We start from the raw sequence: 16312 nt of genomic DNA on the forward strand, positions 1-16312 counted from the left end.
AAACAACGGTACAATGTTAGCTGTCCTCCAGTCCTCCGGCACCACGCCTGTAGCCAGAGAGGATTGGAAAATGATGGAAAGAGCCTCCGCTATTTCCTCCCTTGCTTCTCTTAACAGCCTGGGGAACATTTTATCCAGGCCTGGCGATTTATCTACTTTCAAAGATGTAAATCCCCTTAATACTTCCTCCCTCACTATGTTTATCCCATTCAATATTTCACACTCCTCTTCCTCCTTAACTACAATGTCTGCATTGTCCCCCTCTTTTGCGAAGACAGACACAAAGTATTCATTAAAAACCATACCCACGTCTTTCGCCTCCAAATGCAGGTTACGTTTTTGGTCTCTAATTGGCCCTTTTTCATTAGTTATCCTCCTGCACTTTATGTATTTATAAAACATCTTTGGGTTTTCCTTGATTTTACTTGCCAATATTTTTTCATGCCCTCTCTTTGCTTTCCTAATTTCCTTTCTAATTTCACCCCTGCACTTTCTATACTCCTCTAGGCTTTCTGCAGTATTGAGCTCTCGGTATCTGACATAAGTTTCCCTTTTTTGTCTTATCCTACCCCGTATGCTCCTTGACATCTAGGGGGTTCTCGATTTGGGAGTCCCACTTTTTCTTTGTGGGAACATATTTGCTCTGATCCCTCACTATCTCCTCCTTGAATGTCTCCCACTGGTCTAACACTGATTTACTTTCAAGTAGCTGTTTCCAGTCCACTTTTGCCAAATCACATCTCAGTTTAGTAAAATTGGCCTTTCCCCAATTGAGAACTTTTACTCCTGTTCTATCTTTGTCCTTTTCTATAACAATGCTAAGTCTAACTGAATTATGATCACTAACACCGAATTGCTCTCCCACTGATACCCCTTCTACCTGCCCAGCTTCAGTCCCTAAAACTAAGCCCAGAACTGCCTCCTCTCTTGTTGGGCTTGATTATGTACTGGCTAAAAAGGTTCTCCTGAATGCATTTGAAATATTCTGCGCCCTCTATACCTTTTACACTGATTCAATCCCAGTTAATATTAGGGTAGTTGAAATCCACTAGTATTACTGCCCTATTGTTTTTGCACGTATCAGAAATTTGCCTACATATTTGCTGCTCTATCTCCCCCTGACTATTTGGGGGTCTATAGTACACACCCAGCATACTTGAGAAGGACAAAAACTGCAGGGTTAGGGAAAGAGCAGGGGAAGTGGAACTAAAAGGATAGCACTTTCAAAGAGCTAGCACAGGCACGACTGGCTGAATGGCCACCTTCTGTGCTATACGATTCTAGGATCTCGTGCAGAAATATTCTAAACTAATTTAACCTCAATGTCATTCTTCTCCGGTATAAAACTGGAAGTGTATTTGGGGCTCTATGTCGTCAAAAGTCAAAATTCATTTATAAAATGTGCTTAACGTAACAACTTTTTTCTGTCTCTTTGCTTGTCTTGTGACAGTTTGTGAGTATAGCTCAGCAGGATTACTGCCGGATTCTGAATCAAGTGGAGAAGAACACTCACAAAGTGGAGGAGGAAGGGGAGATAGTAATGGTGAAAGAGCACAGAGAGCTGGATCGTAGTGGAACCAGGAAAGGACACATAGTTATAAAGGTAAATTGAGTGGAACATTGGACCATTGCAAATACAATGTTTTCATGTTTTCAGATAGAACTATTTCTCCTTTATTTCCTGATGATATCTTTCTACTATAATTGACACTTCCAAATGCAAAGGTTTTACCAGCTATCTCTGGAACACTTAATCTTGATATGCTATGGAAACAATATTTCTTGCAAAATCAACCAATGAATTGTCAGCCTGCATTAGGCAGTTTAAAATAAGTAGTCAAGTTTTATTTCTAGGTAGCAATTATCACTTGAAGACTTTTTCCAAACTGTGACATAGTTTCCTCCCTGAAACTGATCTAAGCTTTTTTTTTAAAAGAAAGGGATATTTAAAGCCAACTGCTTGTTATTCATGACATTCTGGTTATTCTATCTGTTAGATGCAATTCTGGTATGACTACGCTACTAATGCAATTCCTGGTAATGTTAGATGTTGTGGAGAAATCCGTGCCTTGATACTCAATCAACTCTCGTTGATATAGAAATGTAAATGTTTTACTATGTGATGGACCCCTTCCTTTGTTCAAATGCCACTTGATTATACCTTCAGTCACCACTCCTAATTCTCCTTCCATCACTGCTTAGTGTCTGGTCATTTTCATCTCTGAAGCACTTTGGGATGTTTTATTATGTTAATGGAAATAGAAAATGCAAGCTTTTGTTGAATGGATAAGGAGAAGATCTGCAATGAACTGCCTTTTGAGTGCTTAAACAGCTTAAATATTGGGTGTATATACTGTCATCGGTCAATGATGTGAGCCAATTTGTTGATGCTCCCAATGCAATTGACTTATATCGTGGGGGAGACTTCTTTTTGAAGTTTTTCTTTCATCATACTCCTCTATTTCATTAGTGTCCCTGTGGCTATTTGGAATTTCTAGCCAAAACTAGGAGACCTGTTCCCAGGTCTCTACCAATATTGCTTTTAGGTAATGAGTTCAGAGTCTGAGGCTCCCCACTGCTGCTGTGAAGAACTCCTGATTCTTCACAAAGTACCATCTCACACCAGCATGTTTGGCATTAGAAATCATGAAATGGATCCATCAACATATTGTGACTAATGTGCTGCACCACTGCACTGTCCTGTGATATAGTAATTTTACATTGCTTTTGGTGCACATGCAGTGGCAACAAATTTGCATGCAACCTATATTGCATTGCCTTCCAGTTCAGCTCAGCTATTTGTGTTATTATAAAAGAAAAAAAGATCTTGCATTTATATAATGCCTTTAACATCCTCAAGACGTTCCAAAGCACTTCATGGCCAATGCAGTACTTTCAAATGTAATCACTGTTGTAATATAAGGAAGTATGGCAGCCAATCTAGATACAGCAAGACACAACAAATAGTAGAAAAAAATGACGAATAAACATTGGTCAGGACACTCAGATCTCGCCAGCTCTTCGAATTCGAATGGTGCCATGGGATCTTTTTTGTCCATTTTTGAGTAGGCAGTTTAACATCTCATCTGAAAGATGGCACCTCTGGCAGTGCAGCAATCCCTCAGTGCTGCACTGAAGTGTCAATCTGGATTATGTGTTGAAGCCTCTGGAGTGGGATTTAAACCCATGACCTTCTGACTCAGAGGTGAGAATGCTTCCACTGAGCCAAGGATGACACATAATGGATTTGTGTTTCAGCATTTATGCTAAAACTTAAGATTTGATTTGCATGATGTTTACACAGTGCTTCTTTAGTTGAAAGTTGGCCTTTAGTCATGGTAATTCATAACATTAAAATCCAGCAGTTTCCTAACATACTTGTTGAGACTCTTGCTTCGCTTTGCTGTTGATTGCAGGTTGAAATCCGAGGAATATGGTTGACTTGCATTTGTCAAGGCCTTTGGATAATCATGACCATGCCATCTGCTGTTACCAGATGATGGTGGCATTTCTGCCTTCAAATGTGCTTACATTTGTGTTGCGAGGAAGCCAAGAAGCAAACTCAGATGATATTTTATTAAACAGTGGGGAAATGGAAAGTCTCAATGTAGATAGTGTTTCTGTTGAACGAAGAACCACCCCACCTAAAATAAGTCTTTGTTTCTGGTAAAAAGGCTGAAAGTATGGTGCCTTGGTAATATAGTTGTACACAAATGATTTTGTAGTGTGTGGCAACTGAAGGCCTTGTGATTTAATGAACATACGTGTAGCAGAATTAAAATGTATTACTGTTTCATGTACAGTGAACCTCTGAGCAGTGTTTGGCATTGAAGGCTTTACCAAGAAGGAGAAAGAGCTTTAACTTAAAAGAAAAATAAATAGAAAATATGGAAGGTCTGTAGGGAAACTGAACTGATTTTTAATAACATTGCTTTACTTTTTTCAGGGAACACCAGACAGACTCATTAGGCACTTGGTTGAAGAACATTCCATTGTGGATCCCACATACATCGAGGATTTCCTGTTAACATGTAGAACGTTTCTGTCAGGTCCCATGGAGGTTGGAGAGAAGTTACTGGAGTGGTTTAACGTTGATAGCCTTAGGGACAAGGTCAGTCTGAAGACACTTACTAATTTCCAGTAAATGAAAATAAGAAATGGATGATTGAATATTTTTTTTTTAAGTGTGCTTGGGTAAACTGCCATTTTGTGTAACTGTATGTGTTGGAATTGATAATGACATATGGCAGCCACTGCAGTAATTAAAAGATGCGATCAAGTTTATTTCAAACTCATTAGCATGCTTTGCACCTCATTTATTTATGTGCTATACTTCTGAATGCCAAACAATCTCATTTTAGGTCACGCGAGTAGTGCTCTTGTGGGTGAACAATCACTTCAATGATTTTGAAGGAGATCCTGCCATGACCAATTTTCTAGAGGAATTTGAAAATAAGTTAGAAACTGCGGTAAGGAAAGTACTTAAACAGGATTCATTTTATAAAAGTAGTTGGTTATAGAACAGAGGCATGGTTCCAAGCAAGCATGTCCATTGCCTGCAAGCTACTTGTATTTCTTCAGTGATGTCTTTCCCTATTTTCTGACACTTTGGATGTGCAATTTATGAGACGCCAGTGATTGTAATAATCTGCTCAAGCTTCTCTTTTGCAATTTATCATGTCACTGAACCTCAGCGAGATTACTGCCTAATAGTTCCTAGCTGTCCATTGTCTCTCTATATATTTGTCATAGAATGTCTCTAATCAGTTGCATATTATTTCTGATTAGATCGATGAGATAATGTAATCCTCTTTTCCTACTATATTCATTCTGTGTTCATTTTGAACTTCATCTATTCTCTCTGTGCCTCTTGTTCCTGTTATTGGTGCAGCTAATGGTCATATTTAGCTTTAAGTTATATTTATGTTTTTAAAAAAAAATTGGAAGTGGCAGTAATAAATGCAAAGTTTTTATAACAACGATTACTTTTGTATGTGGCTTTGCCTCATGCCAAAACATTTACTGATGTGCCAAAGTCTTCCATATACTCCTGCCTTGCCATACATTATTACCTGAATAAAATTTGAGTGGTGTCACAAGCAGTCATCCCCTATTTGAATATACTCGCAAAGCTGCGGTTTAGATCAAGTAGTGTCTACATAACAGCCACTGCAGAGATAAAAATTCAGTGAAAATGGAATTAAAATAAATCAAATCAAAACCAGTGTATATTTTTTGGGTGGTTTTAAAGTTAGAGTTTAATTTTGAGTTTCAGATGAGAAGTTCATTTGAATACTTTGATTAGAGTACTGACCAGTAATCACTTTCAAATGGTCCTTGTTTTCTATCTACGTTTATTTTAATATATATGCGTAGAGGATCTGTACAGTTTATTTTGTTTTTAATTTGCAGAAAATGAAAGGACATCTCAGGTTGTTGAATATTGCTTGTGCTGCTAAAGCCAAATGGAGGCAGATAACTTTGCTGAAACCTTCCAGAGAGTCCCCATTGTACTTTAGTCTGCTTGGTGGCAGCGAGAGAGGATTTGGCATCTTTGTGGAAAGTGTGGAACCAGGCAGCAAAGCTGCCGAGGCTGGACTTAAACGGGGTGACCAGGTAAAAACCATTGCATGTGAAAATACAATTATTTGTAACTTTGAAGCTTGGGCTTTTTGAAATTTGCATGTTTATTTTTGAAATTTATTAAAGATAAAGTCTATATTCTTGTCAATTGCATACAGAAGCATCAGATTTTGTAAGGAATGATTTAAAATACTGGACAAACTGACCATATATACTCAATCTGATTTAGGTAGCGCATGCTAATGCATGTTTACTTCTTCCATTTGTTCAGTTCTAAAGATGCACTGCACATTACATGAGTCCCAAGTGACTGCTGCAACATGTGTTGATCTAAGATTCCTTTTTGTTTAAAGTTGATCTGCTAGTGTTCCTTTTGGAACGTGGGAGCATAGATATGAAGCAAGGAAAGTCAGAACAGAAAATTCAACTTCCACCTCCACCTTCATCCCCATCGAAACTTTTTGCATCCAGTTTTGAACACTCGCAATTTAGGTGTGGTACCTTCCTATACATTGCCCTGACAGTACCTTAGTCCAACTTTAGATGAGACACTCCACCTCTCCTTGGTTCTCCTCATCACAGCAAATTTATCCAGTTATTAGCTCAGCCATATGAACCAGAAAAGCCCCAAGTTTGATCACCTATGCTGAGCTAGTTGATCTTGGTCAGGGTGGTGGTAGGGATTCTATAATTAGCCTCAACAACTTGGGGCGAGAGAGGCAAAAATCAGCAGGGTTCTGTTTCTGATTACTATCCAGCAACTCCTGCTGAAAGTATCTATAGGGGGGTTGGGTTCAGCTATAATGCAGTTAAATATAGCCTGCCAACCTTTAATGTCCAGACTCACATGACAGTTTGGATGTGGTACCGGTGGTCAATAGGTGCTGTACCTCAGAAAGGGTTAATGACTTCATGGGAGGACAGGTGGGGAGAAAATTAATGAGAGAGAAAAAAAAGGAATAGCCCTAATTGCACCAAATAGATATTTAATTTCACTCACCTGCCATTCTTGTGGCCTCCAAGAGCTTTTTAATTTAGTTGTTACCACTTGGGCATTCTTCAGATTTTTTCTCATGTCCAGCTCAAAAGTCAACTTCTACAAGCAAGCCCAACACTCATTTAAATCAAACATGACCTTATGTGCAAGGTACCCTAGAATTTAACATGCCCCAGGCAAACAATGAACCAGTTACTTCAGTACATACAGAGGTAACTAACTCCTAACATTTCTGATGGAAAATAACATACTAACAGACCATTTTACCATTGGCTACAAAAACTACAAATCACATTTATAAGTAAGATGAGCAGAAGTAAAAATAAATAGCAGATTGGTTAGTTTTATTTACAATGTCTTCTAAACAATAAACATTTTAAACCTTAATGAGTTTAATTTAGAGTGAGTGGATGTGATGAGATTTTTAATGAGATTGATCTCCATCATGGTGTCCTTCATTAACCTTTGCCCATATTCTCTTTCTCCCCCCGCCCCCCCCCCCCCCACCCCGCAGTTGAGATAGACTCCCAGCTAGTGGCCCTTCTACATGCAATAGCTGGTAAATATCGAAAGATTACTACCTAGCGATCAAGATTAATTATTACTGTCACCTAGATGGGCATTGAGTTTTCTATTTGTTGAACGATTAGGTAAAAGAATTTCCATTTCTCACACCTGGTCCCAATCTTGCATGTTTTCTCAAACATAATTCAAAATCCCAGAATAGCAAAGGAATGAAAAGTTACACTAATTAAATGGCTAATAGCCATTATACCAAAGTCATTGTCCAAATAATATGTATATTCTACCTTAGCAGGCAGCTTCTGGTAACCAGTAGCTAGTTTTAGGATCCATAATACTGGTATAGTTACAAACCCCCTCCAAATTTTGTCACTGACCCTCTAAGGGTGATTTTGGATACATTTTGAATTTGTGGTCATTTTTCTACACTAGGCCAACATTTAGGACTTTTACAACTAGTAGAATGAGAGTGCAAGCAAGGATACTTTTTACCTTTTTACTCTTGACAGAAAGCATGCTGTTCTATCACTGAGGCACCAGTTTTTAATTGCTTCCCTTTTAAAGTAACTTTTTATTTTCATGTAATACTTTTTAAGCATCTCTCTATTTTGCTGAAAGTAAAGGTGAAAATGTAGCAAAAATTTGTTCAAATCAAGATGATATGTGAATTGGAGGGTAACTTGGTGGTGTTCCCATGATCTTGCTGCTATCATCTTTCTTGGTGGTAGAGATCACAGGGTGGGGAGCCACTATAGGTCAGTGAAGATTTGGGTGCAGGTGAGTGGGGCTTAGTGCAAGAGAGGAAACATGCGGCAGTGTTTCTCAGGGAAGTATCCTTGAGTAAACTATTTCCAGCTGCTTCATCAGTGACCTTTCTACTGTCATAAGGTCAAGAGTGGGGCTTTTCGATGTCTACAGTGTTCAGTTCCATTCACAGCTTCTCTGATAATGAAGCAGCCCATGCCAGCCTACAGGTGACAGGTAACATTTGTGCGACACAAGTGCCAGGTAATGACTATTTTGAACAAGAAAAAGCTTAACCAGCTCCCTCTAACTTTCAACGGTGCCACCATCGCTAAGTCCCCATCATCAACATCATTTGGTGGGGGGGTCACCACTGACTAGAAGCTTAATTGGATCAATCAGCAGTTCATGGAGAAGGCTCAATACCACCTTAGGGCAACTAGTAATTGGCAGTAAATGCAGCCTTGCCAGTAACGCCCACATGACAATAATAAAAAAAAATTAAAGTTTGTAACAAGAGGTTCCTTCTTCCCGATGTTGAGCTTGATTAATTTGTAACTCATCCAAGACTTGATGTTGGACAAGTAGTACAAAACTACAGAGGCCTAAATCAACAATCAACGTTATTTCATAATCAACTAACAGTAGCAAGGTTTCCATCGATCAAGCTTTTCTGTCCTTCTAGCATAGGAAGGCACTTTGTAGTGGCTGAGCCAAGAACTGATGCAACTTATTCTTAATTGTGACAAGTGAACTTGAGTGAAAGGGATACATTCAGACCAGGGACCATCTGTTCAGAAAGCATTTCCAGTTGTATTTGGAACCTTACTTAATTATTTTAAATTCAATTTAATCTCAATAGCAACCTCTTTGCATACTGACAGTGTTTTGACTTGATGCTATTGCTCTTTGATTATGCAGTAATGTAGGTTGAATCACTGGACTTACTTATTTGACAATTCAAATCGCATTATAATAAATTTTATCATAAACCTCGTATTTTTTTTGGTTTGATTTTTTAATTGGGGAGTAAATTGCTTTATAGACTTTCCTTTGCCTTTTACTTTGGCCACTCTTTGGCCTTGCTGATGATGCTTAATTACAGGACCTGAGAATGTGTTTGAACAATGGTTTCAGATCATTTGACTTCTGATTACCCCCCTCCCTTCCACTTAATACCCATTGAGGAAGCTTCTGTCTATAGTTCAAGCGTTTCCCCTGAAAGCAAGCCAAGATTGGAAATTCATAGTATAGTATAAAGAGTCGCAGGCACAAATCCACATCCCATCACTCAGTTTAACACACTGCATCACCCCAAAGTAAACTGGAAGAGCACCAACCTGGTAAGAGCCACCAGCTTGTAATCTTGAGGTTGGACTGAACACAGACAAAAGTTTAGTCATCTTCGCAGTTGTCACTGGCTTGATTGCCATTGTTGACTGTACAGCTAACTAAATGCAAACCTATAGAAATGGAAAGTGTGTTTTGATTCTGCCTTTTTTAAAATAAGTGACAAAATTATTTCAGATTATGGAAGTAAATGGACAGAACTTCGAGAACATCCAGTACACAAAAGCACAAGAAATTCTGAGGAATAACACGCATCTGTCCATCACTGTGAAAACCAACATATTTGGTGAGTACGTTTAGACTTAAAATGCTGTCAAGCATTAAGTGGTGCAGTAAGTGATACGACACGTGTCTTGAAAGTTAGTGAGTTGGTATCTTCGTGAAAGTACTAAATACTTTCTTCTTGGGCCTGATACCACTTGCAGGGAAAGAGATAAAGGTTGCATTTAATAACGAGCCTTTCGTGTCCCAAAGGGCTACATTGCTAATGAAGTACTTTTGAAGTGTACTCACTGTTGTAAGGTTTCAGCCTTAGTTCAGTGGTAGTATTCTCACCTCTGAGTCAGAAGGTTGTGCGTTCAAGCCTCACTTCAGAGACTTGGGCATAAAATCTAGGCTGACACTAAGGTGCAGTACTGAGAGTGCTGCACTGTCACTTTCGGATGAGGTGTTAAACTGAGGCCCTGTCTGCCCACTCAAGGCGGATGTAAAAAATACCATGGCATTCTTCAAAGAAGAGCAGATAAGTTCTCGATGTCCTGGCCAACATTAATCCTTTAACCAACAGATATTCTGGTCTTTTATCTCATTGCTGTTTGTGAGACGTTGCTTTGTGCAAATTGACTGCCACATTTGCCTGCACAACAGCGGATACACTTTAAAAGTACCTTACTGGCTGTTAAGTGCTTTGGGATGTCCTGAGGATCTGAAAGGCACTGTACAAGTGCAAGTTCTTTCTTTAGTCTAGGGAATTGTGTTTGGGAGTTAATGGGACCCACGTTTAGAGATAGTTTTCACTATCACAGCGGTGAATAGAAGGGACAATTAAGGACCTGTGCCTGCATAGACTCTGGCCAGACTGATGATCTCTGCCTCTTTCCTGTTTTTGGTTACTCACCTTCCAGTGATTCCTTCCTTCGTTTTCCTATTGCAGGTAGATTACGAGGATAAAAACATTGTTGAAAAAGATCTGCTCATTCACACACTCACAAGTTGCACTCATGAACAGTGTTAGGAATGAATCTGAAGCCTGTATAATTTACTAGAATCCAATATACTGAGTGGCTTCAAATACCCTGACACCTACTGAGTTGCACAATCTGAAAAGTTTGCTGGTCGCATTTGCATAGTATATGCCTGTTGGCTTCCGCATTATTCACAAAACTACAAGGACCCGATGTTAGCAGGGCTGCTGGGTAACGCGCCCGGTGAAATTAGTCAGTTTCCCGCGCGATCGTAGCATCCAATCCACTAATTGGATCCACTTACCTGCTCCTCCGGGTTCCCCACTGCTGATCTGCGCATCGGGCGGACTGCGCATGCGCAGTAAGATCTGTCAGCTGGAGGCGCTCTATTTAAAGGGGCAGTCCTCCACTGGCACATGCTGCAACAAATAGCAAAAATTACAGCATGGAGCAGCCCAGGGGGAAGGCTGCTCCCAGTTTAATGATGCCTCACTCCAGGTATCAATACATGGGGTGAGAAGGAGGGGGGAGGACAGAGATCTTCCTCCCGGCGTGCGGGAGGAAGCGGCCTGCCTCTGCCACCAGGAAGGCCTGGCTCGAGGTGGCAGAGGAGGTCACCAGCGCAATCAACATATCGCCCACCTGCATACAGTGCAGGAGGCGCTCCAATGACCTCAGTAGGTCAGCCAAAGTGAGTACACGTAGTCTTTCCCCTACACTCCGTCTGCCACATCACTGCCCCCACCCCACATCTCCTTCAGCAATGCCAACACAACTCTGTCACATCACCCCTCATACCCACTCAAACCTCATCCTCATCTTACCTGCACCTACTCACCTCGCCAGTACTCATCCCGCCACTACCACTCAACCCAATCCTCATACAATCTCATGGCTCTCTTTCATACTCACCCTCTCGTGCATCTCTTTCACGGCCAGCCTCACTCAACCTGCCACTACCTGTGCTGCAGCCACAGGGCATGCATCACATATGTGCAGTAGGCAGCGTAAGGCAAACGTGTCGTGAGCATGAAGGGGATGCACAAGGGTGTTTGAGGGTTTGTCATGGGTGTTACTTATATTGAATTTCTGACCAACTCACATTACATATTATATTGGCACCACTACTGCCATGTCTTCGCGAATCCTGTCTGGTTTGTGCAATAATGCCCTCTCCTGAGGATCACTATGAGGACCCACAATTGATGCCACCCATTGTGTCACTGCAGAGTGGGTGTAGGTGTATTTGCAGGGCTCTTTTGCGCAGACGACTGAGAGACATCGGCGATGTCCCCGGTTGCACCCTGGAAGGATGCGGAGGAGAAGTTGTTGAGGGCAGTGGTGACTTTGACAGCGACAGGTAAGAAGATGGTGCTCGGGCCAGCCAGGAGCAGCTCGGCATGAAAGAGGCTGCAGATGTCCACGACTACATGTCGAGTGACCCTGAGCCTCCATGTGCACTGCTGCTCAGAGAGGTCCAGGAGGCTGAGCCTTGGTCTGTGGACCCTGTGGCGAGGGTAGTGCCCTCTGCGACGCATCTCTCTCTGCGGTAGCCCTCCCTCCTGCTGTGCAGGTGGATGTGTCACAGCAGTCTGATGATACCTGGGGTGAGGCATCATTAAACTGGGAGCAGCCTTCCCCCTGGGCTGCTCCATGCTGTAATGTGTTCTATTGGTTGCAGCATCTGTCAGTGGAGGACAGCCCCTTTAACTAGAGAGCCAGCAGCTGACAGATCGTACTGCGCATGCGCAGCCCGCCCGACGCGCAGACCAGCAGCGCGGAGCCCGGAGGAGCAGGTAAGTGGATCCAATTAGTGGATTGCCTGCTACGATCGCGCGGGCAACCCACTAATTTCACCGAGCGTGTTGACCACGCTCCCGAAACCCAACCCGCCGGAAACCCGCAGGCCTGGTAAAATCGGGCCCCAGGAGTGCAAATGTGCAGTGGTTGCAAGCTTGACTCTGCTGAGTTCCTAATCTCAGTGATCCGTTGTGGAGAGGTGCTGAACAGAGGAAATTCAACCCCTACCAAGAGAAGACTTCATTGAGCCGCTCAAGTTCAAAAGAAAACAGCAGTCGCTGGCTTAAGAGCAATGAAGATCTTGGCAGCAGGTTACCTGTTTGCTTTTTCAGCCACTACATGAGTTACGTGACCGGGTGGAGTTGAAAAAGGGTGAGGGGGGAGAAAAGACTACAAATGGGGGTAATTGGGGGTAAGAGTTACAAAAAATCTTTTAGTGCAGCTTTAAATGGTCCTATTTGGACTAAGGATATTGAACTCTACTGTTACTAATACTTCATTCCCGTCTCCAGTTTTTAAGGAACTGTTAAATAGGCTGATGCAGGAGAAAAAAAATGGAGTTCCTCATATTCCTAAAATTGCGGAAAAAAAGGGCAATCGTTACTCACATCCAGATTTGCATGGAGACGTGGAACAGATGTTTCCTTCAGAAAAGGGTAACAAGAAGATGAAAGCCAACACTGTGTCAGGTGGCCGAAACAAAATCCGGAAGATACTTGACAAGACTCGCTTCAGCATCTTGCCACCAAAACCATTCAGGTAGGTGAAATATTTGAGTCACAAGAACTTCTGAATAAATTCTCATTAATGAATGACTACCTTTCTGGAAGTAACGAGTTGCAAGCCAGTTCTAACCATTAACCTTCTTGCAACACACGCAGGATAGACAGTGGAAACAAGAGAATATCCAGTTAATCCCAGGTGTGAAGGATACTGCCTCACTCAACAGTGAAGTGTTTGGATGATTAGCTGATGATTTTGATATTTTGGCTGCTAAACTTGTTCATTTAGCTGAAGGGATGGGGAGGAAGACCGTACACTTTGATCTGATGAGGATTAGCTGTTCATTCCATGGTTTATTTCGTGTTCTTGATCTCGAATCCTAGAAAGGTTACAGCACAGAAGGAGGCCATTCGACCCATCGAGTCCTTACCAGTTTGCAAGAGCGATCCAGCTAGTCCCACTCCCCTGCCCTATCTCTAGCCCTGCAATTTTTTTCCTCTCAAGTACTTATCCAGTTCCCTTTTGAAGGCCATAATTGAATCTGCTTCCACCACCCCAAGGGTAGTGCATTCCAGATCCTAACCACTCGCTGTGTAAAAAAGTTTTTTCTCATATCACCTTTGGTTCTTTTGCCAATCACCTTAAATCTGTGTCCTCTGGTTCTTGACCCTTCTGCCAATGGGAACAGTTTCTCTCTGTCTAGACCCTTCATGATTTTGAATACCTCTATCAAATCTCCTGTCAACCTTCTCTGTTCCAAGGAGAACAACCCCAGCTTCTCCAGTCTATGCACATAACTAAAGTCCCTCATCCCTGGAATCATTCTAGTAAATCCTTTCTGCACTCTCTCTAAGGCTTTCATATCTTTCGTAAAGTGTGGTGCCTCGAACTGGACACAATACTCCAGCTGTGGCCGAACTCGTGTTTTATAAAGGTTCATCGTGACTTCCTTGCTTTTGCATTCTATGCCTCTATTTATAAAGCCCAGGATCCCGTATGCTTCTTTAACTGCTTTTTCAACCTGCCCTGCCACCTTCAACGATTTGTGCACATATACCCCCAGACCTCTCTGTTCCTGTACCCCTTTTAGAATTGTGCCTTTTAGTTTATATTGCCTCTCCTCATTCTTCCTATCGAAATGTACCACCTCGAATTTTTCTGCATTAAATTTCATCTGCCACGGTTCCGCCCATGCCACCAACCTGTCTATGTCCTCTTGAAGTCAATCGCTATCCTCCTCATTGTTCACTACACTTACAAGTTTTATGTCATCTGCATAATTGGAAATTGTGCCCTGTACACCCAAGTCCAAGTCTTTAATATATATCAAGAAAAGCAGTGATCCTAGTACTCCACTGTACACCTCCCTCCAGTCCGAAAAACAACCGTTTACCACTACTCTGTTTCCTGTTACTTAGCCAATTCTATATCCATGCTGCTATTGCCTCTTTTATTCTCCAATATGCTATTACAGGGAAATGTTAAATAGACACCAAAGGATTCCCTGCAAGAGAGGTAGAGCTGACTCTAGGCCAAGCTCAAGAAACTCAATAATAATACTTGCATTGATATAATAGCTTCATAGTATCATAAGGAGCATGGTGGGATCAGGTTATTTGCCCAATTCTCTTGACTGTGGATGACATATGATGTGGAGATACCAAGAATGAGGAGCAATGTGCCTTTAAAAAAAATACTGATAAATACTGGTTGGCATTAAGTTGTAATGACATAATAGAGTAACATTCTTCTATTGAATCCCCAATTCTCCCCCCGCCCACTTGGCCAATCACAGTGCCTCCACCGGTACCATGGTTGAGTTTGACTATCTCAGCACAGCCTGGGGATGAGACCTGTGTGGCTTGATGCATTTACCCACTGGGGCACCGACTGCATGGAACAACTTATGCGTAATATCTTAGCCTTATCAAATATGACATTTGAACAAATATTCCAGGAAAGGTTTGCAAAATCCCTGAGCATTGCCCTAGTATCCTTGTAATTTTTGTCAAGTTAAATTTAAAGCTTACTTCTATAAGAAACATTTTTGTACATACATCATTATTTGAGAAAGTAAGCTTTAAATATATGTTGCACATATTTAGATGCTTTTAGCTTGCAGCCCAGTTCCCATACTTAATAATGGAGTATTGCATCACCTGAAAATGACATGGGAGATGATGGACATAGAGGTTAGCACTGTTATTACAAGCAACATTTTATTATAATTGCATACTTCTGCCTCAGTAAGTGATCCAGCAAGGGAGTAAAGGCTATGACCATTCCAAAATGCAGGAAGACTGTTGGATAATTTTTTTAAAAACTCATGACTTCTCAAAGTTTTAAAATATTGCTCTCTGGGAGGGCATGAAAATGCTGATGTACAGGGAGCATTGAACCCTGGAATTGATTTCAGGTGAAACTATGCCATTGTCCCTCTAAAAATAAGTGCAAGTTATGGGTATGGTTATGAGTGCAGCTATCCTGATGTGCAAAATGGCTGTTTAAAATACTAAAACATGAAAAATAGTAGATACGAACATATAAACAATGACGGACAGGAAAAGACCCTCAGGTCCATCCAGCTTGTCCCATACAATCATGATACCTTGTGTATCACAATATATACACTCCCCACCCCACGCCATGTGATCTCCTGGGAGAGGCGAAAAACCAAGTTTAAAAACCCAGGCCAATTTGGAGGAAAAAAAATCTGCGAAATTCCTCTCCAATTCCTTTGGCGATCGAAACTAGTCCAGGAGATCATTCTGGCCTTGATAATTCTATGTATTACACTACCTACCTTTTGTAAGAGGTGAGCTCCGCCCCAACCAGAAACAGGTCCAGCTCTCGCTTGAAGGAATTCAACGAATCGGCATCCACTGCACGAGCTGACAGCCTGTTCCAGAGGTCCTCTATTCTCTGGGAAAAGAATCACCTCCTAACATCTAACCTAGATCTGGCCTTATACAACTTAAGGAGGACCATGGGTCACAATTTTAAGGTATTTGATTGCAACAAACTGTTAACTGGAACACAATCTATTCCTTTCATCACCTTATAAAGCTCAATCAGATCACCCCATATTGATGCTTCTCTAAAGTGTGGAGTCCCAGCTCTTTTAGCCTATTTTGATAACTAAGATGCTTTAAACTGGAAATTAGTCTCGTGGCCCTCCTGCAATCTTTCCAAAGCCTCAATATCATCTACCATGTGAGGAGACCAGAACTGGATACAGTATTCCAAGTGAGGCCTGACCAAGGTCTTGTAAAAGGACAAAATAGTATACTTAGTCTTATAGTCAGTTGTCCTGTAAATGTATCCCAACTCCCTATTTGCTCCAACTATCGCTTCACGACAATGCTCATGAACCTTTAGAGACCTATGCACTAGAATGCCCAGATCTCTC

General features: G+C 41.4%; 1 protein-coding gene across 7 annotated transcripts in view; it reads left to right on the forward strand.

Annotated features, from left to right (window-relative positions):
- Nucleotides 1-16312, forward strand: part of rapgef6 (Rap guanine nucleotide exchange factor (GEF) 6) — a 342757-nt gene that overhangs the window by 273113 nt on the left and 53332 nt on the right. For all 7 annotated transcript variants that reach the window (XM_067996162.1, XM_067996163.1, XM_067996168.1 and 4 more), the window contains 6 exons: nt 1451-1603; nt 3947-4111; nt 4362-4469; nt 5413-5616; nt 9374-9482; nt 12693-12939. In XM_067996162.1, coding sequence (XP_067852263.1) covers nt 1451-1603; nt 3947-4111; nt 4362-4469; nt 5413-5616; nt 9374-9482; nt 12693-12939 — 986 coding nt within the window. The remainder of the gene's footprint in view (nt 1-1450; nt 1604-3946; nt 4112-4361; nt 4470-5412; nt 5617-9373; nt 9483-12692; nt 12940-16312) is intronic.

The sequence above is a fragment of the Heptranchias perlo genome, chromosome 14 (genome assembly GCF_035084215.1).
Source record: "Heptranchias perlo isolate sHepPer1 chromosome 14, sHepPer1.hap1, whole genome shotgun sequence".
Classification (NCBI taxonomy): domain Eukaryota; kingdom Metazoa; phylum Chordata; class Chondrichthyes; order Hexanchiformes; family Hexanchidae; genus Heptranchias; species Heptranchias perlo.